Source organism: Dunckerocampus dactyliophorus, chromosome 2 (assembly GCF_027744805.1).
Source record: "Dunckerocampus dactyliophorus isolate RoL2022-P2 chromosome 2, RoL_Ddac_1.1, whole genome shotgun sequence".
NCBI lineage: Eukaryota > Metazoa > Chordata > Actinopteri > Syngnathiformes > Syngnathidae > Dunckerocampus > Dunckerocampus dactyliophorus.
The window spans coordinates 43876178-43903382 of record NC_072820.1 but is presented as its reverse complement, the minus strand read 5'-3'; the positions used below and the strand labels follow the sequence as shown (position 1 = coordinate 43903382).

At 42.6% G+C, this 27205-nt stretch overlaps 1 protein-coding gene across 1 annotated transcript in view; it reads left to right on the top strand.

The window, feature by feature from the left end:
- LOC129169916 (myosin-4-like) overlaps positions 1-23085 on the top strand; it is a 33126-nt gene extending 10041 nt beyond the window's left edge. The window contains exons 13-39 of the mRNA XM_054756888.1: positions 26-175; positions 249-419; positions 496-802; positions 882-967; positions 1047-1134; positions 3021-3138; positions 3852-3975; positions 4071-4207; positions 4288-4543; positions 11708-11950; positions 13373-13549; positions 13632-13777; positions 13860-13950; positions 15039-15428; positions 15512-15638; positions 15707-15825; positions 17082-17278; positions 17373-17556; positions 17637-17802; positions 17924-18048; positions 19673-19981; positions 20054-20257; positions 20368-20493; positions 20595-20765; positions 20834-21034; positions 22402-22533; positions 22649-23085. Of these exons, the coding sequence (XP_054612863.1) occupies positions 26-175; positions 249-419; positions 496-802; positions 882-967; positions 1047-1134; positions 3021-3138; positions 3852-3975; positions 4071-4207; positions 4288-4543; positions 11708-11950; positions 13373-13549; positions 13632-13777; positions 13860-13950; positions 15039-15428; positions 15512-15638; positions 15707-15825; positions 17082-17278; positions 17373-17556; positions 17637-17802; positions 17924-18048; positions 19673-19981; positions 20054-20257; positions 20368-20493; positions 20595-20765; positions 20834-21034; positions 22402-22533; positions 22649-22666 (4563 nt within the window). The 3' untranslated portion in view covers positions 22667-23085. The remainder of the gene's footprint in view (positions 1-25; positions 176-248; positions 420-495; positions 803-881; positions 968-1046; positions 1135-3020; positions 3139-3851; positions 3976-4070; positions 4208-4287; positions 4544-11707; positions 11951-13372; positions 13550-13631; positions 13778-13859; positions 13951-15038; positions 15429-15511; positions 15639-15706; positions 15826-17081; positions 17279-17372; positions 17557-17636; positions 17803-17923; positions 18049-19672; positions 19982-20053; positions 20258-20367; positions 20494-20594; positions 20766-20833; positions 21035-22401; positions 22534-22648) is intronic.
- The last annotated feature ends 4120 nt before the right edge of the window (positions 23086-27205 follow it).

Sequence of the window (27205 nt, the reverse complement as noted above, 5' to 3'; positions counted from 1 at the left end):
CACACTGTGGTACGTCATTGTGCAGGTATACAATTCTATTGGTGCTTTGGCTAAATCTGTCTACGAGAAGATGTTTCTGTGGATGGTCATCCGCATCAATCAGATGCTGGACACCAAGCAGCCACGGCAGTTCTTCATTGGAGTCTTGGATATCGCTGGCTTTGAAATCTTTGACGTATGTTTGGATTAATATTTACTGGACTCAGAATGGAGTACGGTAGTTTAAGTCCAACGCTTGTGTTTTTCAGTACAATAGTCTGGAGCAGCTGTGTATCAATTTTACCAATGAGAAACTGCAACAGTTTTTCAATCATCACATGTTTGTGTTGGAGCAAGAGGAGTACAAGAAGGAGGGCATTGAGTGGGAGTTCATTGACTTTGGGATGGATCTGGCTGCTTGTATAGAACTCATTGAAAAGGTTGGTTACTAACTAATTACCCAACATTCTCAATAAATCATGAAAATTGTACCTTTTAAACCGCTGTTCTCCACAGCCGATGGGCATCTTTTCCATCCTGGAAGAGGAATGCATGTTCCCAAAAGCGTCAGACACCACCTTCAAAAACAAATTGTATGACCAACATCTTGGAAAATCCAACAACTTCCAGAAGCCCAAGCCTGTCAAAGGAAAAGCCGAGGCTCACTTCTCCCTGGTGCACTATGCTGGCACTGTGGACTACAGCATCACGGGTTGGTTAGACAAGAACAAGGACCCGCTCAATGAAACTGTAGTTCAGCTCTACCAGAAAGCAGGCCTAAAACTACTGGCATTTCTCTATTGCAGTTATTCTTCATCAGATGGTAAGACCATGAATTAGTAACACTCTTTAGTGACATGCTTTGCTTGTAAAATCTTATACCATAAGACATTGGTTATCAGACAACAGTGGCGGATCTGGAGTTTCTGCAAAGAAAGCTGCAAAAAAGAAGGGCTCATCCTTCCAGACAGTTTCAGCTCTCTTCAGGGTAACATCTTTTGAAAACACAGTCTGATTACATTTTCCAATGTTTGCAACATGATAATATCGTTAATTCTTTCCAACAGGAAAACCTCGGGAAACTAATGACAAATCTCAGGAGCACCCATCCACATTTTGTTCGGTGTCTCATTCCAAATGAAACTAAGACTCCAGGTAATTCTGTAATTAAGCCTTAAAGGAAAACAGCATTTTTGGGGGGGAATGTTGCCCATCATCCGCAATCCTTATGTGAAACACAACCATATCTTTCTTTTTTCTGTGCGTTCTAAAGTAAGAAAAAAAGCTAGCATGTGGCGCTAACAATGCATGTAACGGGACACACCTACTTCAACTATAAAGCCCTAAAAAAACACTCCAGAAGATGCCAACAATCCTGTATTTACATAACTGAGCTGTTTATAAACCAAGCTACAGCCACATTGTTTTTGTGGCAGCTAACACAAAGAACAATTTTTCTGGCGTAGTGACACAGTGCCTCACATCACTTCCCAAAAGTAACGGGCCCACTCCAAAACAATGCGATAGTACACCAGAATATAGAATATATATCCATAGGAATATATCCATATGAACTACAAATAGACAACCAAATTATCTGTAAAGTATTATCCCACATTCTATGTTTTGTTTGTACACGGCTAGATGGACTGTGTTGTGATATCATGTGCTATGCGCTCCATGTATCACAATCGATATCATGGTGATTTACTTGATGGACAGCTCTCCGTCTGGTCCAGCTGGTCTGGGGCGTCTTTTCCAGTTGATTTTGGGTAGGTGGAAAAAAGTTTTTATCACCGCATGGTTTGTTAGCGCTAACAATTCTTCGTTGATGCAATCTCTTGGACATATACAGTCCACAAAGCCTTTCCATCGATGGTAACACTGTTTGCTACTCAGTGCAGCAGAAACACTCGATTTCTGTCGTCACGTCTTGGCAAGCTCCACATTTACACCACCAAGTCATGCCGGTCCTGACTCTCACTTTCTCTTCTCGCCCGCGCAGCTTCTAAAGCCTGTAGCCCATCCTCCATTTATTCAAGCTCAAAGATAAGGTTCTGGATCCACATTTGTCCAAAAGTAGTCATCGGCGGCGGCTTTCACAAAGTCTGCCATGATTAGTAGTTACAGACAAGCGCTTTCTATGCTGCTATTGTTGACGGAAGTAGCGTTAGTTCGTATCTGTGGGCTCTGTGAAATCAAGGCGCTCATGATAAAGTTACGGTAACGTTTAAAATGATCAAAATACAGCAAAAAACTGTAAGTATTACATATTATCATGAATGTACCTATTACTGCATGGGCACAGCATGTATATAAAACGATAAAATGTTGTTGGAGGTATTTTAGAGGGCTTTATCGTCAAAATATGTGTGTCCCATTACGTGCATTGTTAGCTCCCTCATGCTAACTGTTGTTCTCTCTTTAGAATGCACAGAAAAGGGAAAGACCTGTGTGTTTATGTTTCACATAAGGATTAACTTTCATCAGTTTCACAAATGGCATATACTTCCACACATGTCGATCACGTGGTTTTCCATGGAAATTTTCTTTCCGTTTCCAGTTAATGAAAAATGACAAAAATGTTAGAATTATACAACCAGGATGAGACATTTGGATTCTGGCAAAGGGGAATTTCAATGTACACAAACAGCTACCATTCATTCGCCACCATTCTGCCAGTTTCATGGAAATTGTTTGTGTTGTTTTTGCGTAATCCTGCTAAATACAAGCGATTGAACAAACTTTACTTGGCAGACTTTACGAAGGCCAAATCGTTGTTGTGGATTAGACAGTAATGTCCGCCATCTTCTTTCAATTATAAATTATATATTTTTTTTAAAAATGCAGCAAACACCAGGTTTATTTCAAATAAATTGTGTAGGTTTTCAAACTCACTATTACAAAAACCACAAATGCAGTCAATTAACATTTTAGCCTGTAGGGACGTAGAACTATCTGTGTGCTCTGAATGAAGAGCAAGCACCACAATGTCAGTGAAGGCAACATGCCTGCATTATAACTATCACTGTGTCATTTAGGAATTATGGAGCACCATCTGGTGATACACCAGCTGCGCTGTAACGGTGTGCTGGAGGGTATCAGGATCTGCAGGAAAGGGTTCCCCAGTAGGATCTTGTACGGGGATTTCAAGCAAAGGTAAGTAGCGGTACCTCGCTTTTTCTATAAAAATAGTGACAAAAAATATGTCTTTTGGTTATTGTACGGTTAAACAGCATGCCTAAAAAAATGCCCAAACAGAGCAAATTGGTGGCTGAGTCTCTGTGAAGAATGGATCGTGGTTCTTTCAGAGTTTGGACACTATGGACACTGACACTATGAAACATGGACAACCATGTCTCCTGTCTTCCTGTGCGCCCTGCACTGCTGAGGCATTCAAGTGCACTGCGTGTGTTGAGTGTGTTCAGACAGTCTGTGCTTTTTTTTATTGAATATGGCTGCACAATAACTCCGATAAGGGACCGCTAAAAGTTGCAAACACCAGAACTATCACAAAGAAAGTGAGAAACACTACTGAATTCAAGAAAGAACCCATAGGAAAGAACAAAAGGTGGTGTCTGTTACAATAGGATTGCAATGTAAAGGTTCCTTGCTAACAGTGGTTGTAGAGGGAACGGTTTAAGGGAGACATTACAGAAAGTGAGCCAGGCCAGTGTGTGTAATGATGATTGTACCAGCTGCTGAAGTTACCAAGAAATTTTAAGTGAGCAAGTCCACTTAACGAACTAGAATGTTAGAAAAAGTATTAATAATTCCTTTTTGGAATGGATTACTCAGGAAAACTGAGGTTCTACTGTAAAAGTAAAATGAGGATGTGAGGAAATGAAATGTCTAATCACATTTTTCTGTAGGTATAAAGTACTGAATGCCAGCGTGATCCCTGAAGGTCAATTCATTGACAACAAGAAAGCTGCTGAGAAGCTCTTGGGATCTATTGATGTGGATCATATACAGTACAGATTTGGCCATACAAAGGTATCCTCAGTCTGGCAAACACACTGCTAGCTCCAAAGTAGTTGTTGGCTTGTCAATTACGTTTTTATACCTGTATATGTTCCGGCGTCCTGCAGGTGTTCTTTAAAGCAGGACTTTTGGGTCTTTTAGAAGAAATGAGGGATGAACGACTTGCCTCCCTCATCACCATCACTCAAGCCTTGTGTCGTGGTTTCCTTAGGAGAAAGGACTTTCTGCAAATGATGGCAAGGAGGTAGTGAGAATTATGGCACACCAATCACAATTGAGACTATTAATGCTTGTGCACAAATGCATGAATTTCGTCTTTGGTAGAGAATGTATTTACACCATCCAGTACAACATTCGCTCCTTCATGAATGTGAAACACTGGCCCTGGATGAAGCTTTACTTCAAGATCAAGCCTCTGTTGCGAAGTGCTGAAACTGAGAAGGAAATGGCCATCATGAAGGAAGAATTCGCAAAGTGCAAAGAGGATTTAGCCAAAGCCGAGGCTAAGAAAAAGGAGCTAGAAGCCAAAATGGTTTCCCTCCTTCAAGAGAAGAATGACTTATGTCTGCAGATCCAAACTGTGAGTACAAACATTTTACTGTAGAACCTTAAAGGGTCACTGACATGATTTATAAACTTTGCTTAAATATGTTCTACTGTGTTCGTTTTTTGAAAGGGAATGGTACATTTGTAAAAAATTACATTTATAGCGCGTGGCGGGAGCCATGATGGACTGAATGCCGCAGAAACGGGGCGTTTCCCAGGTGACGTCGGCAAAGTCTCAGCTGAACAAACATCTTTAGAAGTAGCTCGTCAACTTGGTTCGGTATATATTTAATCAAAAATAGTAGTCATGCCAAATCGTTGTGTTGCCGCTGGCTGTTCACAGTGTCCGAGTGATACTGTAAGTTTGTTTCCTTTTCCAAAAGACAAAGGTTTAAGGCTACAATGAACGAAGCAACTCCAGAGAACAAGACACGAATGGACTCTCGCCTTGCGTTCTGTTCTTTGCAATGTTCATTTCACTGAAGACTGCTATGAAGGAACACCTTTACAAGAAGCATTTGGCATGAAAGTACAGTATAAACACATTTTGGATGCCAAGAATGTATTCCTGGTGCTATGCTACACAGGAAAAAGGATAAGAAGAACGACGTCAAAGTTGCCACAGAACAGAGTAAGCTGTGTCTTATTTACATACTGTATTGTATTCTAAACACTAAGCAACCATAGAATTACACATTATGAAACATACATACATGGGGGGGGCCGGCCGGCGACAGCGACGGCGACAAAATACACAAACGACCACTTTAGGCTCATTAAGAAGCCGATTTAAAACAATAATTGAAAGATAAGCAACTCCAAGGTAATTTACACTTATCATTCTCTGTTTTGAAGCCGACCAATCTTCACCTCCATCGAACACCGCATCAGACATTGTCGATGGTTTGAATGAATACAGCTTAATTCCTGTTCTGCAAGTTCTCTATTTCATCTCCAGATGTTTATTCCTCCTTGAAAACTATTGACACATCACTTCAACCTTTGCTATAATCACTGTAAACATCCTCTGTCTCGTCCATCCTCTCTGATTGTCAAGCAGAGTTGCTTAAGCTGAGAGCTGCAACTTCGCTGACGTCACTTGGGAAAAACGCCCCTTTTCTGCGGCGTTCAGTCCAACATGGCTCCCGCCATGTACAAGAAATGTAATTTTTACCAATTTACCGTTCCCTTTCAAAAAACGTAGAACATAGTTACAAACAATGTAGAACATATTTAAGAAAAAGTTGATGAATCATGTCAGTGACGCTTTAAATTAATTAATCAATGCACTGGTGACTCTGCGTTTGGGCTGGGTCCTAATAGATCCAGCGGATCGCGTTATTTTTCTTTCTTTCTGATACATATATTAAAAAGTGATTCAATTCCATAACGGATTTGTATAAATAAACACAGTAATGTGTGTTTTTTAAGGTATAGAGAAATTCTGGGAGAGGCAGCACGTACAGACAAATAAAGAAAACAATGTTTTTAAACCTGCTGAACTCAACTATCTTCAGTATGGGTGCAACGATACAGAAAATTTGCAGTTCAGTTCAATTTGATACTTGGTCTTTATTTAACTGGTATTTTATGGAAATTACCAATTTGTTTACGCTCAAAATTAGTTTCTAAATTAAATGTATCTGGTGCAGCCATAGAAGCCTCATTTTCTGTTGTGCATACTTAGAAATCAGAACCATATAAAACAAAAACAGCACCTTGTAAAAATAATAATTAGGGCTGCCAATCAATTAAAATATTTAATCGTGATTAATCGCATGTTGTCGCATCTTTAGCTCATAATTAATGGCAAGTTTTTATAGGTGTACGTTTGAAAGATCATTTTAAAATTTTTAATACACCAATCAACATGAGACTGGATGTTTGCTTGTTGTTAAACATTCCATTTTTTTTTTTTTTTTTTACACAGTTCAACACAAAATGTACCTCAGTGTATAAAAAAACAAACAATGTACAACAAGTAGACATTTTTAAGGTAAACTTTCCATCACTCAAATGTCATTCTCCTCAAGCAAATAATCTCACAAACATTACAAATAAAGGTTTGCAAACTAAGTGAAATGAAAACGGTGTAAATATTGACAACTGACAAAAAAAAAACCTTAGTGCTAAAGAACAGTCAGTAGTTTACAGAACTACGACTACACCCATGTACTGTAGTGCAGTCAGGCTATAGCTTATACTTTACTTCCAAACACTCTTTTACGTCTGGTGACTTCAACGACGTGGAAGTATGACACCGTGGGCAGAAAACCACATTTCCGTAACTTCAGTTCAGGGCGAGCACGGCACAATTGACTTTTTAAACATTTTTTAAAAGTTTTGCATGGAACTAACCGCTACAAATAAAATGAAGACTTGTATTATATGTACAGTATATGCATCTTACCGCTGAGTTATTTTATCTGGAATTTGCACAATAAAGACGAAAAATGCCCCTTGAGACGTGGCACCAAGAACTGCTAATAGCTTCCGACTTTGATGTCTGCTGACTGATACCATGTGATGTTTGTGATTTGGGTTGCACTATTGTTTGATTCATCGTGTTATCCAATTGAGACCACTGAATCGAACTGTATGTTCAATACATACAGTATACATGTATTGTTGCACCCCTACCCTCAGCTATGGTAAAGCAAAACTGAATTTTCCCAATAATGAAAGAAGAAAAAGGGAGTCTTTACAATGGCGTTCAATAACAGTAACTGAATTTGATGCTTCAGATGCTTCCGCTTCAGTATGTCCTGGGTTTCTGATTAAGTCTTGCCTCTTGCGCGGTCTGACTGGCTGGCTTTTCAGTAACTCTTGATGCAGCACCACTGAGTGATCATGATGTCACCCATACAGTACTTGCATGCTAATCATTCCACGCATCGGCAGGGGTTACTCTCAAAGCCTGTTTACATGCTTACTGCTCACTTAACACCTTCCAAATACTGTAAATGTCATTTTCAGGGGGTGAAGGGTATATCATACATAGAGTATATTTAGCAACTGACATTTCATTTTAATCTGTGCCTATGATATTTTAGTGGAAAGTCACCCTGTTAAGATTAGTATCATTGGTTAATTGATATTGGTTATCAAGGTTAATTATCTGTTTTCCATGATCCCCACCAAACCATCTATAATTTGGTTCAAGTCATTAGGTTCATATATAAATAAATTTCTTTGGAAAAATAAGCCAGCACGAATAAGTCTCAAAACGTTACTAAAATCTAAAGAATATGGGGGCTTAGAACTCCCAAACTTCTCCAACTACTTCCTTGCAAACAGGTTACAGTATATCTTAAAATGGATCAAACCTAACCCATTGGATTATTTATGGCTAGACATAGAACAATCACTTAGCCACGAAATCCCAAATTGTAACCTGCCCTTCATTAGCCAAATCCTCCGGAAAAATAATTGTTTTAAAAGTATAAATATAAGCACCACTCTGACAGCTTGGCGGGAATTTCTAAAAATAACAAAATTCTCGCTCACTCCTTGCCAATACACTCCCGTCTGGAATAATCCTGACATCTTGCTTAAAAAGAAACCATTAAATTTCCCAACATGGCACGAAAAAGGAATAAGTTGTATGAAAAAAAAAATTAAAGGAAACAACTTTATCTCATTTAATGACCTTGTTACACAGTATGGAATAAATCATAACAAATTTCTTGAATACATACAAATTAAATCTATAATTAAAGCAAGTTTCAGGACTATATCATGGGAAAGCAATACCACTATTGACCAATTTTTAAAAATATCTGCCCCTAAAACATTATCTAAATTATATATTCTACTTTCAAAAAATGACAACACAATCGGAGTACAAATCTCCAAATGGAACTCAGATTTATCTAGCTGTGACCCTGAATTCTGGAAGCAAATATGTCTCAATGCTTCCCGGTTAATCAATAATCCCAACCTACAGCTGATTCAGTTTAAAATCCTTCATAGAGTACACTACACAGGACATAGAATGTTTAGAATGGGCTTAACTGATCTGTACACACTGCTCAGACCATAGAATAGATAACTACTTACACTCCATGTGGACCTGTGCTCCCATTAAAAATTTTTGGCACGGAGTGTGTGAGTACCTATCTTTGGCACTTGGCTTCTCCATTCCTACCTCCCCTTTACTATGCCTGCTGGGCGATCTCTCCACAATTGATGTAGAAATAAACCAAACACAACTTCTCATCACTGCATTAAGCATCGCCAAGAAAACCATTCTCATCAATTGGAAATCAAGGAAGAAACTGAACATAGTTATTTATAAAAATCTTTTGTTAGATCATATAGCTATGGAGAGAATGTCTGCTGAATCTAAGGAACAAATGTCAGAATTTCAGTCTATATGGGCGGGGGGGGGTCTGTCTCTGCCCCTGGGGGTCTTGTTCATCTGGCTTGGGGTGTGGTCCTGGTCGCTGGGTGGCCCTGGTACCTCCGGGGCGGGCGGGGGCGGGCTTGGTGTCCCGGGTCTTCTTTGCCTCTCCCCCTGGTGGGGGCGCGGGTGCTTGAGCCCAGCTGCCCCTGCGGAGCTATCTCCCCTGGGTGGGAGGATGGTTTGGGTTGCTCCTTTTTTGAATTTTTTTTTTTATTATTAATTTATTACTTATTTTATTTTACTGATTTATGTGTGTGGTGTATGTGTGACAGGTGGCAGCTGCTTGTTGTCCTCCGGGGCCTGTGGCTGTCCCCCGGGTGATTGGGAGCGTGGAGGTGGGGGTCGCGGATGTGTGGTTTGGGCTTGGGGTGGGGAGATCCCTTGCTTTCTGCCTTCAGGGACGCTGTGGCTTGGTGGGCAGGGGCTGTGGGGGCCGTGGGCATGTGGGTGCGCGTGTGGGTGGGCGGGCGGCGTGGTGTTCTTCTGCGTGGCACTGGCCGGGATCGGCGGGGGGATGCTTGCTCCGGGGTGGGGCGGTCAGGGGTGGCTTTGGTCGGGGGCTTGGAGGTGGGGCTGGCGGGCGGTCCCTGCTACCTGCTGGTGTCTGGCTGGTCTCTGCTTCCTGGCTGGCGGTTGTCTCCCTCCCTCCGGGGTTTCTCCCTTGGCGTGTTGGTGGATGGGCGGGGGGTGGGGTGGTGGCCGGTCTGCGGCGTGGCAGGGGGCGGGGCGGGCGGGGTCATTTGCTTGGGCGCCGGGTCGCTCCTCTTGTGGGCCCTGTCGTGCGGTGCTTGCTTCTCTGTCCCTTCCTGGCGCCTCTGGCTTGCGTGCTTCGTGGGTGTGGCCGTGCTCCACTCTATGTGGGGTCCGGTGCTCTTGTGGTCGCCGTAGTGTTGCTCCCTTGCCGGCCGTGGTGGTATGCGGGTGGCGCGTGGGCGCAGTTCCCGCTGTTCTGGTGGCGGTCGGATCTGCCTTGGGGCGTGTGGCTGGTCCGTGGTGTTTGGCGGTGTGGAGGTGGCGCTGTGGACGCTACCTCCGGTGGGCTCCGGTGTGGGGGGGTGCTGGGGGTATCGCCTCTGGGGGGTTGGGTGGGCTGGACTGGGCGTCCTGGCGGGCCGGGTAGGGCCTGTGGTGTGTCCTGCGGCCTGTGGCTCGCCCGAGCTGTGGTGGGTGGCCAGTCGGTCATGTGTCCTTGGTCCCCCCCTGCTCGGTTTGGGCGGCGTTGGGGTGTGGGCATGTGGGGCCCCCGTCCTTCCTGTTCCACTGCACCACCTCACATACATATAGGACTTTGGGGGGTGGCCTACGGTCGGGCGTGGTTGGGGAGGGGAGCAGCCTTTTATTTTATTTATTTATTTTTTTAAATTGCATAATAGACACAATCACACCTTATCACATACACGGGTGGGGCGGGCTGGATTGGGGTGCCTCGTGCCTGTTCCGCGGCGCCTGCCCGCCAGGGTCGGGGGTGTGCCGCCAGGGTTGGGGGTGTGGCCGGGGACCTGGCCGTCGCGGTGGCTCGCCCAAGATGGCCTGGCTTGTGGGATGCAGGGGTTTGCTCCGTGGGGTCGGGTGCTGGGTGATACATCTCTGCCACCCGTGCCTACGCCGGGTAGGTGGAGGGTGTGCCTCCTGCATCCCTGGGCGGGGCGGTCCTGTGTCGGGGGTCAGGCGGGGGCTGGCCCGGGGCGGGCCGGGCTCCGCTCCCTTTGTGGTGAGGGTGGCGGTGGGGGGGGGGATTGGCGCTTCCGGCGTGGGCGGGCTTCTTTCCGGTTGTGAGGGCCTCTCTTGACCTGCCGGTGTGTGGCCCCCGGTACTCGTCTGCCTTTATGGGGTGTGATCTCTCGCTGGTCTCAGGGGTTGGCTGTCCTCCGGCCCGCCGGCGCCCTGTCTTTGGCTGGGATTACCTCTCTGTGGCACCTTGCTGGTCTTCCCGGGGGGGAGGGCTCTCTGGACTGGCTCTTGGGGCGCTGATCTTTGTGCTGCCTGCCCCTGTGGGCCTGGTGGCCTTCTGGTGGCGGGGGCTCGGCCTAGCTATTTGGGGCAGGGCTTTCTGGGAGGTGGAGGGCGGCCCCTTTCCTTTCATGCATTCTCAGTGACAATTACACGCCCACACATTCTTGCACCTTTGCCCCCCCGTTTTCTTTTCTATTCTTCTCTGTCCCCTCCTGCTCCCGTCTGGTCGCTCCAAATTTGCTTAATAACAAGCATCTAAGTCAAATAAATTCTGTATATCACACTTCTCCCTGGCAGGGTAAATGTGTTGAGCACTTGAGGGCATTCAGATCTACAATTCTATCTGCTTTAAAGGCTGGACAGGACAGGGGTAAAAAAAAAAAAGAAAAAAAAAAAGATTAGTATCATTGGCAATCTATTGATTTGGCTTTTGAGTCTTGCATTTCCCAAAGGCCATCAATGCATGAAAGGCAATTGCCACAAATAGATCGATAGACAGATAAATCAAGCCATAGATATGGTAGATCAATATGACAATAAGACAATCTTTATTGATCCATGAGGGGAAATAAGGTAACTTGCTCAACACCTACTGTGATATGTTCAGACATGCAAAGTCCTTGCAATCAGTTATTGAAATTGTATCATTTTAGTAGGGATGTTTTGAAATTCGCCTTTAAATTTGTACCACAATTTAATTTAATTGTGAATGTGGAAAAATGTCAGGTAGAGTGTAGTATAGCATTGTTTTATTACATTACATATTTGGGGGGGAAAAGGGTTGCTTCTGGGTTTATGATTCTGTATTAATGTAATTGTTGCTTTTTGTGTGTGATCTAGGAAAGTGAAAGTCTGGCAGACGCAGAGGAGCGATGTGAAGGACTCATAAAGAACAAGATCGTACTGGAGGCGAAAACCAAAGAACTCAGAGAAAGACTGGAGGATGAGGAGGAGGTGAATGCTGAGCTCACCGCTAAGAGGAGGAAGCTGGAAGACGAATGCTCTGAGCTGAAGAGGGACATTGACGACTTAGAACTCACCCTGGTTAAAGTTGAAAAGGAAAAACACGCCACTGAAAACAAGGTTTGTGTCTACTGGTTAATTACCGTATTTTCTGGACTATACGTCACACTTTTTTCATGGTTTGGCTGGTCCTGGGACTTATACTCCTGAGCGACACACACACACTCCTGATCAAAATCTTAAGACCAGTTGAAAAATTGCTAGAATTTGCATTTTGCACATTTGGATCTTAATGAGATTTTATGTCGAGCTACAATATACAAAAACAAGAAGGGGGAGTGAGACAAAAAATATTTAGAACTTGCATTTTAAACAAAAACAATCAACAAACAAACAAACAACTGAAATAGGCTGTTTATCACCTGATCAAAAGTTTAAGACCACAGGCTATAAAAGCCAAAATCTGCTCAAAATTGTCATTTTCTGTCAGGCATTCACACTGTCATGCCCTCCTGATGGCTAGAGCTAAGAAGCGTTCTCTTTTTGAACGTGGTCGGACTGTCGAGCTGCATAAGCAAGGCCTCTTGCAGCGAGCCTTTGCTGCTGAGGTTGGGTGCAGTAAATCAGTCATTCTGAATTTTTTGAAAGATCCTGAGCATTATGGAACAAAAAAGTCAAGTGGGAGGCTCCAATTAGCTGTCCATCAAGACACATTGCGGTCTTCCATCTACATTAAGGCTCTTACTGGTGCCGACTTCAGAGCTACTCATTACTGAGTCCTACTCAGATCATTTTTTGTTCTGGTTTGGAAAGTTTTTTTTATTGATGGTCTTAAACTTTTGATCAGCTGATAAACAGCCTATTTCAGTTTAATTGTTGTTTTCAATAAATTACTTTTTTTCAAAGTGCTTTTTGTCTCACTCCCCCTTCTTGTTTTTGCATATTGTAGCTCTACTTAAAACCTCATTAAGATCCAAATGTGCAAAATGCTAATTATAGCAATTGTTCAACTGGTCTTAAGATTTTGATCAGAAGTGTCAGCCACAAGAGTGCGCTCTAGGATTGTGTGACAGTATCTCCTGTACCACTGTAAATTTACAATGTAAACATCAACTTATAAAGACAACTGAGAAAGACAGAACACAAATTCCCCCAAAAAGAATATCATATTCTGCAGATTACAAGCTGCAACTAAAGTAGTTATGTTATGTTATTTAGGCTATATTTATCTGAATAACTGTTAATATGTTACGTTAATATACCACCTATTCACTTTACGTGAAGAGACGCCTATTTAGCCTGTTGTTCTCCATTTTATTATTACTATAACTTGCCTTTCAAGATGAAATGTCTTGGTCTCTGATTTTATCAAATAAATTTCCCCCCAAAAATTCAATTTATAGTCCAGTGCAACTTATATTTGTTTTTTTCTTCTTCATTGTGCATTTTTGGCTGGTGCGACTTATACCGCGGAGTGACTGGTAGTCCAGAAAATACGATACACTGAAAAAAACAATCATTTCATTTGAAATGATCCTTCAGGTGAAGAATCTGACAGAAGAGATGTCTACTATGGATGACACCATTGCCATGTTATCCAAGGAGAAGTCCGCCTTGCAGCAAGCACATCAGCAGACCCTGGAGGATCTGCAAGCAGAGGAAGACAAAGTCAACTCTCTGAGCAAAGCCAAAGTCAAGCTGGAGCAACAAGTTGATGATGTATGTCAACAGTCTTCACACGCTTTCTAAATCCATGCAATGATGGCTTCAAAGTCTTATTGAAAATGTATCCATGGATTAGCTTGAGGGGTCTCTAGAACAGGAGAAAAAGAACCGCATGGATGTGGAAAGGTCCAAGAGGAAGATAGAAGGAGATCTTAAACTAGCCCAAGAAGCCATAATGGATTTGGAAAATGACAAACAACAGCTGGAGGAGAACCTTAAAAAGTATGCACTGATCAAAGTATTTAACCCAAGCCTAAGTCAACTGCTTATGAATGTGCCATTTGAATATTTTTTGCATTTTCAGAAAAGACTTTGAATTAAGTCAACTTTCATCTAAAATTGAAGACGAGCATAGTATGGCTGGTCAGTCTCAGAAGAAGATCAAGGAGCTGCAGGTAATGCCAAAATAATAAAAACTCATGCCCGTGTGTGTCACAGTAAATGTGTCCGTGTGGAGGACAGGGAGTGATGTCTTGGGTTGAGTTTTAGCTTGGCCTAACCCACAACAGTAGCAGGTCTTATTATTATGACTATTATTATTTTTAGTTCTATGTTCATCAGCTTTGGGTAGTGACCAAAAGGACAAGATCGTGGGTACAAGTGGAAGAAATTATTTTTCTCTAGGGTGGCTAGGCTCTCCCTTAGAGTTAGGGTGAGAAGCACTGTCATCTAGGAGAAACTCGGAGTAGAAATGCTTCCCCTCTGCATTGATAGGAGCCAGATGAGATGGCTCAGGCATCTGGTCAGGATGCCTCAAGGACGTCTCCCCGGGTAGGTGTTCAGGGCACATCCGACCAGTAGAAGACCTCAGGGAAGACCCAGGACACATTGGAGAGAGTATGTCTCTCAACTGGCCTGGGAATGCCTCGGGAAAGTAGGCAAAGTAGCTGGGGAGAGGGAAGTCTGGGCTTCCCAGCTTAGGCAGCTGCCCCTGCGACCTGATCTTGGATAAGCGGAAGAAGATGGATGGATTATTATTATTAGGGATGCTCCAATGGACCGATTTTGGTGAAAAATCACGTGATCGGCATATGCCGATAAATGCCTTTCAACGCCAATCACAAAAGCCGATCACCCATGGCTAGTACTAATGCAGTCCGCAGTGGTCCATGCGTGCAGTGTAGTGTCTTGCCCTAACTAACGTCTTCGGCATCGTGCTCCTTCCAGTTTCCTTCTCAGTGCGCAGGCGTGCCAAAACAAAACACATCATGTCTGCTGTGTGGAACTTTAACTACCAACACATGCTATGAAAAGTGTCTTGGGGGGTGGCACATTGAAAAGCTTCAATTTAATACGGCATTTGAAGAACAAACACTTGATGGAGTATGGTGAGTTTTCGAGGCTCATGGTGTCATCATCAGTCAAACGGCAGCTAACGCAGCCACGTGGACACTCACCCGTATGTGTATGACTTCATACAGCATAACCAGCGACACCAGTACTTTCTGAATAGACTAATTTGAACTTTTTTTTTTCCACTCAGGCACGCATTGAAGACTTGGAAGAGGAGATTGAAGCGGAGCACGTTGCCCGAGCCAAGGTGGAGAAGCAAAGGTGTGAACTGTCAAGGGAGCTTGAAGAGATCAGTGAAAGGCTGGAGGAGGCCGGAGGGGCAACGGCAGCTCAGATAGAGATGAACAAGAAGCGAGAGGTGGAATTTCAGAAACTGCGACGAGACCTTGAGGAGTCTACCATCCACCATGAGGCCATAGCTGCCGCCTTGAGAAAGAAACACGCGGACAGTGTGGCCGAGCTGGGAGAGCACATTGAAAACCTGCAGCGGGTCAAACAGAAGCTGGAGAAGGAGAAGAGCGAGTATAAGATGGAGATTGATGACATGTCTGGTAATGTTGAGGTTGCAGTTAAAGCCAAGGTAATGTGGGATTGTATAACTACATGGCCTAAAAGTAAAACATGTTTTCATGAAATCGTTTTGTTTATCATCACTGAATACAGATCCAGTATGAGAAGCTGTGTCACTCAATGGAGGAGCAGCTGAGTGAATACAAGACAAAACATGATGAAGACTCGCGTTTGATCACTGAATTAAATGCCCAAAGGGCACGACTTCAGAATGAAAATGGTAAAGTAGTACGATCTTGTGAAAATGACTTTTATTGTTTGTATTTACCGAAGTTATCTGTCGAGTAGGTGAGTTTTCTCGTCTTCTTGAAGAGAAAGAAGCAATCCTTTCCCAAATGTCAAGAGCCAAGCTTGCCTTCACCCAGCAAATTGAGGAACTCAAGAGGCAGGTTGAGGAGGAAACAAAGGTTTGTTACTTTACAGTTCATTTAAAATATTGGTCACTCTGATGTGTCAAATCCGGACTGCCGAGACGCCGTACAGGGGTCCTCTGACAGGGTCTCAACTCGCCCAAAAAAGGAGCACACAGTCAACCAAGACCTGTCAGTCTGTCCTTTGGTGTCGAATAGTTAGCCTCATATATACAATATTAAGCTCAGTCAGGAAAAACGTAAGACTTACATAGGGAGGAAGGAAGGAAGATGGGGCTGAGAAAATGCCTCCAAGATCAAAGGGTTATTTGTCAAGCTTCCCCAAACCTCTGTCTTTTTAGCTGTAATGGATTCTGTCAAAATGTTGCGAAGAAGCAGATAATTCAAAGTCCCCCTCCAAAAAAGCAAAGGATTCATATAGACTCCAAATTCAAACCATCCCCCAAAAAGATGACGTTTGTGAGCAGTTTTTATACCTTTTGAAATGAATGTAAGTAAAAAAAAACACTACACTGATTGGTTCATGTTTTGGGATATGGCAGTCACTGCTGCCAGAACTGGCAGGCCCTGAGCTCTGGTTGGTTCATATAGGCTGGTGGCAGTCCCTACTGACACAAAAACTGTACTACAGGGCTCTTAGCTGACCAACCCACATCTGTGTCAGTCCAAAATAGGGCTCAGAGTGGCTCAGATAGGCCTGTTGCCAGTCAGTGCTGATGCAATGTTAGATGCACAATTTTTCTGCATTGCTCCTTCCCTGTAAAGACCAATCTTCTGCACAAATTTTGGAACAAGGTGATGTCACATTTGTAAAGGCCTTGAACACAACAAGAGTCTAATTGATTTCAGCTCCTTATTTCATTAAATTGTTATGTAATTGTTATATTTACTAATGTTTTCTATTAAATAGAAGAGTTTGCAGTAGAAGGTTATAGCAAACATACCGGTACTTATAAAGAAGTAATATACAATGGTCCTTAATCCAAAAAAAGGACACCACAGCGCATGTCACAGTGATAACAACCGGGAGTTATACCTGATGACCAATGAGATGACACTTCTGGAGTTAATCCTTTAGTTGCTAACTGAGCGGACAACTTGCAGGATCAGCTTATGCAACTTTTGCAGCATTTTCCCCCAAATTGTGTTTGAATTCCAACTTATCTGAATAAATAAAATATGTAAGTATTAAACGACTGGTATGAAACAGATAAATGACTGAAGACACACAGACAGATGAAAATGTATCCTTCTGTACGGTTGTTTAATTCACCAGTGTCTCTCACTGTCAGGCTAAGAGTGCCATCGCCCACGCTCTCCAGTCTGCACGTCATGACTGCGATCTGCTCAGGGAGCAGTTTGAAGAGGAGCAGGAGGCCAAGGCTGAGCTTCAGAGAGCCATGTCTAAGGCCAACAGTGAGGTGGCTCAGTGGAGGACCAAATATGAGACTGACGCCATTCAACGTAACGATGAGCTGGAAGAAGCAAAGTTAGCGTTGATCTAAAAAAAATGCATGTTTTAATTTAAAGGAAATATGAGGAATTGACTGCCGTTCCTGATTCCTTTCATTTGTTTTGTTCAGGAAAAAACTCACTCAACGTTTGCAAGATGCAGAAGAGGCCGTTGAGGCTGTGAATGCCAAATGTTCCTCATTGGAGAAGACAAAGCAGAGGCTCCAAGGAGAGGTGGATGACCTCATGGCTGATGTGGAAAGGTCTAATATGCAAGCGGCTGTTCTGGATAAAAAGCAGCGAAGCTTTGATAAGGTCAGAGGGATATACTGCAGGGATAAGCACGAAAGGTTTGGAGAATTTGAGCCATGAAGCAACCAATATCATGTTTTTAGATTTTGTCCGAGTCAAAACAAAAGTGTGAAGAGAGCCAGGCTGAGCTGGAAGGTTCACAGAAGGAGTGTCGTTCCCTCAGCACAGAACTCTTCAAAATAAAGAACTCTTATGAAGAAGCTTTGGAGCAACTTGAGGTCCTCAAACGAGAGAATAAGAACTTACAACGTATGTAGTTTCTTGTAAATCACCAAGTTTCCTGTGTTCATTAGTCAATGTTTGAAATTAAACACTAATTTGTTTAGAGTCTAACTGGTACTTAAATTTGATTATGAAATGTGATTTGTAGAGGAGATCGCCGACCTGACTGACCAGCTTGGTGAGAATGGAAAAGCCATTAATGAGCTGGAGAAGACGAAGAAACATTCAGAAAATGAGAAGACTGAGATCCAGACTGCTTTGGAGGAGGCTGAGGTAACGTATGGGAATATGGCATTAAAAATGTTTCATCACTAAAATGGCAGTTCCCTTATATAAAAGACGGGTGAAGTCTGAGCGTTTGACACTGAAATGAGTTGAGGGCAATACATCTTCGCCAAGGTACAGTAGCTGCAAAGTCATCGGTAAATCTGACGAAAGGAGGCAATATGTGAAGCTAGGAGATTATACATCTACGAGCTTATAGGGCGACGTACCCCAGGGGTCAATCCTGTGACCAAAACTGTTCAATCTACAGTCATGGAAAAAATGATTAGACCACCCCTCACTTAAGTTATAGCATTGTACTCCCAAAGAATACAACTCTTATGAGCAATTGTGCAAGCCCAAACATGTTTCTGCTTTCATCCAAATTTCAACCACATTTACATGGACACAATAACGGTGCCATTTAAAAAAATGACCACTCCGTGACGTGTTTTTAAATGTTCTGAATTTCCGTGCTTTTTATCAGTTCTCAGTGGAAGGGTGTGTTCACACTCGTCATGTTTGGATTTGTTAAAACAAACTTGCTAGTGAAGTTTGTGTGGTCAAGTGTGAACGCAGTCTAGGATGAAACAGGCGGACCGAGGCCGCCTGAGAAATGGGTCTCATTCCGCCCGCAAGCGGACTCTGGACCGGAGTGAGGCAGTTGTGAACGGCACCAACACACCGGATATGTCGTCCTTAATGCTTTTGGCTTTCTTTTTACACCGGAGGCCCACTGTTGCCAAGTCCGCAGTCAGAAAAGGAGCTATTGGCTGTCCTTAAAGTCAGAATATGACATCAGTCATTGGCCGATGCTGTACAAAAACAGCATAACCTTGTAAGAGAGACAAAAAGGTTAGTAAAAACACCTTAATTACATTTAGAACTACAAATAAACTTGATTCTTAGTTTGTTCATTTAAAATTGGCCACCACTTCATCAAAATAAAATAATTTTAATATTTTAGCTCGGCCAGCACCTCTCAAAGTCTAGACAGCGTAATAATTACATTCGGACTCACCTCCAGCCTCCACCCTTTATCTTGCAGTTAGGACGACATGTTTAACTTATCACACGATAAACGTTCTTCCATCACACGTTCTGACAGGTAAGCGACCTAGTCCGAATGAGGCTGGAGTGTAACGAGTAGTAATTTAATGAAGATTAAGAAACATTTCCGCCACCCCAGCCCAACGGCATCGCGCCCCACGCATGCATTATTCATGCATGCATAGAGCTCCACTATGCTCTGTGTACCACGGGAGCTGACAATGCACTGACCGCTTGTGACTGCTTTGTGGCAGGGCGGACCTCTCAGCAGCACCTGCTGCTGCTCAATGAGAAGAGAAACTTCAAAACAATACATGCTTTCATTTTTAAGTCCCCAAATACCAGAAAACTCTCCAATGACGCCAGAAAAAGTCAGTAGATTTTTTGCTAGTTGCTTCTGAGAAAACATGTCGCCAAGTAGGCAACACTGCGGATGCCCTCCCTTATGCAACCCTGGCTGGGAACTGAACCCATGACCTCTGCCATGAAAGTAAAACAACAGCTAAAGTTAAGCCCCCCCCAATTAGTAACAATGTTCAACACCAATTATCTTTTTTCCACACAATTCACATCCCTCTTCCAGGCTTCTCTTGAACACGAGGAATCCAAAATTCTCCGTATCCAGCTGGAACTCACTCAAGTCAAGGGAGAGGTGGAACGCAGGCTGGCTGACAAGGATGAGGAGATTGACCAGATGAAACGCAACCACCAGCGCATGATGGAGACTATGCAGTCCACCTTGGATGCGGAAGTTCGCAGCAAGAATGACGCAATGCGAATCAGGAAGAAGATGGAGACTGACCTCAACGAAATGGAGATGCAGTTGAGCCATGCCAATAGGCAGGCCTCGGAGGCCCAGAAGCAGCTGAGGAGCATGCAAGCCCACCTCAAAGTGAAACAACTTCAATCCAAATTGAATTTTTATTACATACTGTCATTACCTTTTGTTTCTTTCTCCTTGCAGGAGCAAACTCTTCACCTGGACAATGCATTGCGGAGCCAGGAGGACCTGAAGGAGCAGGTGGCCATGGTGGAGCGCAGGAACGTCTTAATGCAGGCAGAAGTGGAAGAACTGAGGGCTGCACTGGAACAGTCGGACAGAAGCCGCAAACTAGCTGAACAGGAACTGGCTGAGGCCTGTGAGAGAGCTGGACTGTTCCACTCTCAGGTGAGAAGCATGAATGAAGTAGTGAGAGAACTCTTCACTTTTTCATCATGCTGTTTATTGTATTTATTTTCCTTGATTTGCCTGCAATCATTGTGTGCTTTTGAATGCAGAGCACTAGTCTTCTCAACTCCAAGAGGAAGCTGGATGCAGATGTCAGCCAGCTGCAGGGTGAGCTGGAGGATGCAGTCCAAGAAGCGCGCAATGCCGAGGAAAAAGCAAAGAAGGCTATCACTGATGTAAATATCACATGATTTGTTCGGCTGCTTGTGCGTTTAGCAACTTTTGCTCTCAGCCTTCTCACAATAAAACACCCTTTTGTCATGCCGTGTAAATGCAGGCAGCCATGATGGCAGAGGAGCTCAAGAAAGAGCAAGACACCAGCAGCCACCTGGAGAGAATGAAGAAAAACCTGGAGGCCTCAGTGAAGGACCTGCAGCATCGTCTGGATGAGGCTGAGAGTCTTGCATTGAAGGGGGGCAAGAAACAGCTCCAGAAAATGGAAGCCCGGGTACTGAACACAGTCTCATGGGTCTGGAAACTTTACAGAGAAGAAACTGAGTTTGAAATTTTTCTCAGGTGCGTGAACTTGAGGGTGAAATGGAGAGTGAACAGAGAAGAGCGGCTGATGCAGTTAAGGGAATTCGTAAGTATGAGAGGCGGATCAGAGAGCTCACATACCAGACAGAAGAAGACAAGAAGACCGTTTTGAGGCTGCAGGACCTTGTTGATAAGCTGCAACTGAAAGTCAAAGCATACAAGCGGCAGACTGAAGAAGTGGTAAGCTTGTTATTTGAAACACACAAAACATAAAGGAGATCATGCAGTGGTGTGAAAAAGTGTTGTCCCCTTCCTGGTTAATTCCCTTCCTAATGACAACACAACTGAAGAGAAAATGCAGTTTTTAAATGAAAGTTTTGATTATTAAGGGAGAAAAAAAATCCAAACCTATATGGCCCTGTGTGAAAAAGTGATTGCCCCCTAAACCTAATAACTGGTTGGGCCACCCTTAGCAGCAACAACTTGCAATGAGTCTCTTAGAGGGCTGTGGAGGAATTATGGCCCACTTGTCTTTGCAGAATTGTTGTAATTCAGCCACATTGAAGGGTTTTCCAGCATGAATCTCAATAGGATTCAGGTCAGGACTTTGACTAGGCCACTCCAAAGTCTTCATTTTGTTTTTCTTCAGCCATTCAGAGGTGGACTTGCTGGTGTGTTTTGGATCATTGTCCTGCTGCAGAACCCAAATTGGTTTCAGCTTGAGGTCACGAACAGATGGCCGGACATTCTCCTTCATTTTTTGGTAGACAGCAGAATTCATGGTTCCATTTATCACAGCAAGTCTTCCAGGTCCTGAAGCAGCAAAACAACCCCAGACTATCACACTACCACCACCATATTTTACATATTTTTTAAATGCGGCGTTACTTTTACGCCAGATGTAATGGGACACCCACCTTCCAAAAAGTTCAACTTTTGTCTTGTCAAACCACAGAGTATTTTACCAAAGGTCTTGGGGATCATCAGGATGTTTTCTGGTAAAAGTGAGACGAGCCTTAATGTTCTTTTTGTCCAGCAGTGTTTTTTGTCTTGTGTCTTTCTTATGGAGTCATGAACACTGACCTAAACGGAGATAAGTGAGGCTTGCAGTTCTTTGGATGTTGTTGTGGGGTCTTTTGTGACCTCTTGGATGAGTCGTCGCTGCGCTCTTGGGGTCATTTTGGTTGGCCGGCCACTCCTGGGAAGGTTCACCACTGTTTCATGTTTTCGCCATTTTTGGATAATGGCTCTCACTGTGGTTCGCTGGAGTCCCAAAGCTTTAGAAATGGCTTTATAACCTTTCCCAAACTGATAGATCTCAATTAATCTCATTTATGTTGTGTTTTAACAGGGAGGCAATCACTTTTTCCACACAGGGCCATGTAGGTTTGGATATTTTTTCTCCCTTAATAATAAAAAGTTTCATTTAAAAACTGCATTTTGTGTTCAGTTGTGTTGTCATTGACAAACATTTACATTTGTTTGGTGATCTGAAACATTTAAGTGTGACAAACATGCAAAAAAAAAAAAGAAATCAGAAAGTGAGGCAAACACTTTTTCACACCACTGTATATTTTAACTGATTACTTGATTTGACTTTTCTCCAGGAGGAGCAGGCCAATGTTTATCTGGCCAAATTTAGGAAGGTCCAACATGAACTAGAAGAGGCCCAAGAGCGAGCAGACATGGCTGAGTCGCAGGTCAATAAGATGAGAACCAAAAGCAGAGAATTTGGAAAGGTAACTTGTAGGTGCTTATGTCATTTGTTTTGGTTAATCTTTCCTGTTCACAATCTCAAATTTTAATTAATAATTATGCTCCTTCATTTCTTTCCTGTGTTGTTTCCCGGCCTAGGCTGCTGAATCTGACTAGAACTTGATCACATCGAGAAGATCCTCTATGGTTATGCGACCTCAAAGCACAATTAAAATAACACCTTCAACCTTCAATAATACCTTCAACTTATTGTTTTACTGTGGAATTGTATTGGATTAAAGTGTTGTGATGCGTTTGTCTCCTTACAGCTGATTATAGGTAGATATCGATATAGCACATTTAAGTGCTCAACAGTGTCAACATTTAAAGTTACTTGTCATTACAGGAATGCAATTTCATCATGAATTTCACTGTTTACACCACATGCTCTTAGCAGTTTTCTTCCCAAATCATGGAAACTAGCTACAACTTGTTTTTGTAGCTCGTACTGAATAATATTAAACAATTCACTGGCTAAGGTTTGATTTGTTAATTATTTTATGATTCATTTTTATCATTATTTTTTATGCATATTTTGTGACCCAATAAAATACATTATTATGCTTTGCAGTGGTGCGCTGTCAGGGCTAGCAAAGCCTTCTCTGCATCCCTAAACACTAACAGAAACACACTTACTTACATTTACTACTTTATCATTTATTCTCAATAGTCTATTATCTCCATTTTGTCTCTTGGCTGCACTGCTTCCAGTACATGTAAGTGTATGTTGTTTTTTTTCCCCCCCCAGTCACATTTGAGCTTCTATGTGTTGCCATGTAAATGTAATTTGTCCAGGGCCTTCAGAATCAGTAGTGCTGGCCCATGTCACATACACACTGTCAGCACGGAGGCTGTTTTTTTTTTTAACCAATCAGATTTCAGATTCACCTCACAGGGCCAGCTAGCCGTGCCACAGTGATGTCAGCATTTTCCATCCTGTGAAATATCTGAAATGCAGTATTAAAGGAAAAGTGCACTTTTTTGGAATATTGCCCATCATCCCCAATCCTTATGTGAGACATGAACAAATATGTATGTCTTTCTCTTTTCTGTGTCTTCTAAAGATCCAAAAAAGAGGCAGGTAATTAATGCACGTAATGGGAAACACTTATTCCGCCTTAAAAGCCTTCTGAATAACTCCAAAAAGCGCCAACAACACTCCATTTACATATAATGTGATGTGCCAATCTACAGCAACATTGTTACTAATATTAACATTATTACGCCGATTGAACTATGTTACTAGTGTAACATACTACCAGCTACTAGCCAGCTAGCTACTATCCGGCTAGTGACTAACTTCACCACACACTCACCCTCAGCGCGTCACGACGCGCTCTCAATGCCTCGGGCCACTACTAAATGGTAACACGACATATTGGAGGTGTCGCTACTGCTGCTCTGTTTTTGTTTTTGAGTTTGGAAAACGTAATGCTAGGTGTAGCGTTCGTTTCTATGCTGCTATGTGAAATCAATGCGCCCAGGAAGGAAGTTCAGGTGATGCTTAAAAGGACCCAAATAGGGCTAAATACTGTAAGTATTAAATGCTATCATGAATGTACCTGTTACAGGGTGTATATAAAACCTTGTTGGGGGTTTTTTGGAGGTGTTCTAATAAGCTTCACTACTTGTGAGGACATGTGATGTTAGCCCTGTTAGCTTGCTCGGTCCGACAGTGCAGTGGCTGGATAAGGACATCGCTCCCTCACTCTATCGCTGTTTTTCAAACATGAATTCATTAGTAGATGATTGCTGCTTCGTGGTTCACTATGGCTTATTATTAGGGGTGTCACACAAGATTGAATCCACGAGAACTAGACGAGACAAGATTTTAAACATTAATTTAAAGAAAAGTACAACGAAAAAATATGACTGGACAAAGAAACTTTTTTATTCAGCCAAGTCAGAAAATCATGCAGGGGCTTTAGCAAATTGGCACTAAACGATATTATTGTTTGCATTTTTTTGAGAACAAATAAACCACTGTTATGATAATATATATAATAAAAACAAATTATAATATTTTCACTCTGTAAAGTGGCAGAATTGGAGTTTGTGACGTGTTTTCTCCAAGACAATTTATACTGTCTTATCTTATATTATTTCTGCAATCAGCCACATTCCACAGATGGCCCTTGCACCACAATTTGGACGCCCATGTGTTTCTCGCCAGGAAGGCAAGTGCTGCCAGTGTGTCTGCTTCACAATCAGAGGTGAAGCAGGTGTATTTAATGACCAAATAAATGCGTGATGCAAAAAACACTGCCTTTCACTTTTAATGTCCGTCCCTACTTGCTAAATATAGCGAGGTCGGGAGAGAGTATAGAGCGGAGGGAGCCACTTGCTGTGACCACCATGGTGCACTGTCGTCGGACACCTGCTCCAAGCAGACCCGGTGCTGCCATTATTAATCTTGATGGTGATTAATGGTAACGGTGATTAAGGGTGCAGACAAGTCAGAGCATTTACGTGTTTTGATCTGCTAATGCTACAAGTAGTAACTTTGATCGAATGTAGAATTACTACAGCTTCTGCGTGGATGATAACGCATGTGGCAGCTGTTCAACTTCGATGGAAAAAACATCCATCACATCCTGACGCTGGGAACACCAAGGTAGTTTGGATTGCAAGTGTGTGTAAAGCAATTAATGTGCGCTTAGCACACTGCTTCCATATTAAGTTTGTCATCATTCATAGTAGCAATGCAATAGTTCAGTCTGGTTGGCTTCTGGCTGCCCTGTTTACATGATAGCTTTTCTCCAAACCCTTAATGTCACGTTATGAGAGCTCGTGACACCCCTACTTATTAGGAGTAAAAAAAATATTGAAAGACAAGTAATATGTGGTATTGTGGTCACTAGGCATCAGTAATGTTACACTGATGAGACATGAGATTAGATTACCTTCACACTGCACGTAGTCAGCAATGGCATGTCCGTAAGTGAAAAGTAGCTCTCCTCCTTTTTCGTGTGGAAGTTGTAAGCTTTTAGCTTCTTCCTCCCCACTTTGTTTGAAACCATTTCTCAAGTTTTGAATAAATTAATTGGAGAGGCTAACTACTTAGCTTGTAACTTGCTGTGCTAGAGGTGGCGGTCTCTTATGTCCCTGCAGTGATCCCGTAGCCTGCGCAATGTGTTGTAAACAAAGAATAATAAGAGCGTAAAGGTGACTTATAGGGGTGTTGGTTCATGTCTACAGGGCTCTAATAATGGCAAAACCGTATTTACAAAGCCATGGACAGACATTGTAACAACATTTATAGGTCGGAAAAGAGGAAAAGCATGATAGGTCCCCTCTAATATTGAATCCTGCGTGGAAATTCCCTGATTGAGGTCGAGTCTGGAAGCAGTTAACTACGATGAACGAGAGACGACTGCATACAGTTTCGTTTGTTTGAAAAAAAAACAAAAAAAACATTCACTTCAAGAAACAGAACTGTTCTAGATTTTTGTTAGTTTTATTTTTTTGTTTGTGGATACAATAAAACGTGACATGACGGCTGGACGCATCCTCGTGTGTAGTTTGTGTGAAACAGCTGCATTTTAACACCAAAACATCAATTGCGTTTTCACAAAGGAATTCAAATATATTGAAAATCAGACGTATATATTTCGTTCGTCAGTGATAAGTACAGAACAATAATAACAGGTCAATAGATTGCATAAAACGTATGTGAGAAAAAACATTCATAACCAACCTATTTAATACTTCACTTTATTTTTGTTTTATTCAATGCGATTGATTTTATTTATTTATGATATATTACTTTATGAATTATTATTATTAATTTGTTATTATTAATTTACTTATTTAATTTATTTAATCTAATCATTTAGTAAGAAATGCAACAATTTAGATGTCACTGACATGCAATCCAGCAACAGTCATGGGTTGGGATGCTGCTCTGCTGCCATCTAATGTTCACTTGTTGCAGTGCACCCAATCACCAGGGGAGGAGCTCAGGCACACCTGACAGCAATCAGCGGTGGACTATTTAGTTCCTGCACTTCTTCTCACTTGTTGCCAGAACGTCTCCTTACACGCACCTGATTCCCATTCTAGTCCTTGCCTGTTATTTCCTTGTTCTCTCATTCTGGCCACGTCTTGTCTTCTACGGCGAGTAGCGTAGTTTAGTCTTGTTTGTGTATGCAGTGGTTTTTGTTATAGTTAGTTTTGCTTCCTTGTTCATTTTGTACAGTTCTATCACCATTTGTGATAGTGATTTCTTTTTGGTGTTATGGAAAATGTGAACGATTTAGCTGATAGAGCTTTAGCGGCATCAGCACCTGGAGACATTGTGCAGCTGGAGTTGGTGGGGGAGGGTGTGAGACAACACGTGTCTGTTCAAGTGATCAGATGATATCCCTGCAGCATTTCAAATTGTACTGGATCGCCTGGTACAATCCAATTTAGAAGTGATGGCCGATGCCAGTCTAGAGCTTGTCATGCAGGTGGTGTGCGACTATAGAGGCGGGGTCAAACGCAAGCTGGAGAAAACACTTGATTGTGAAATAATTAAAAAGAAAAACGACATCTGTACATTCTATACAATAGAGACGATCAATTATGCTTTGCAACCCTAATAGCGCTCATGCTAGATAGCAAGCAGACGTTAGAATCAGAATCAAAAAGCATAATGCGTCCCTCGAAGGTGTC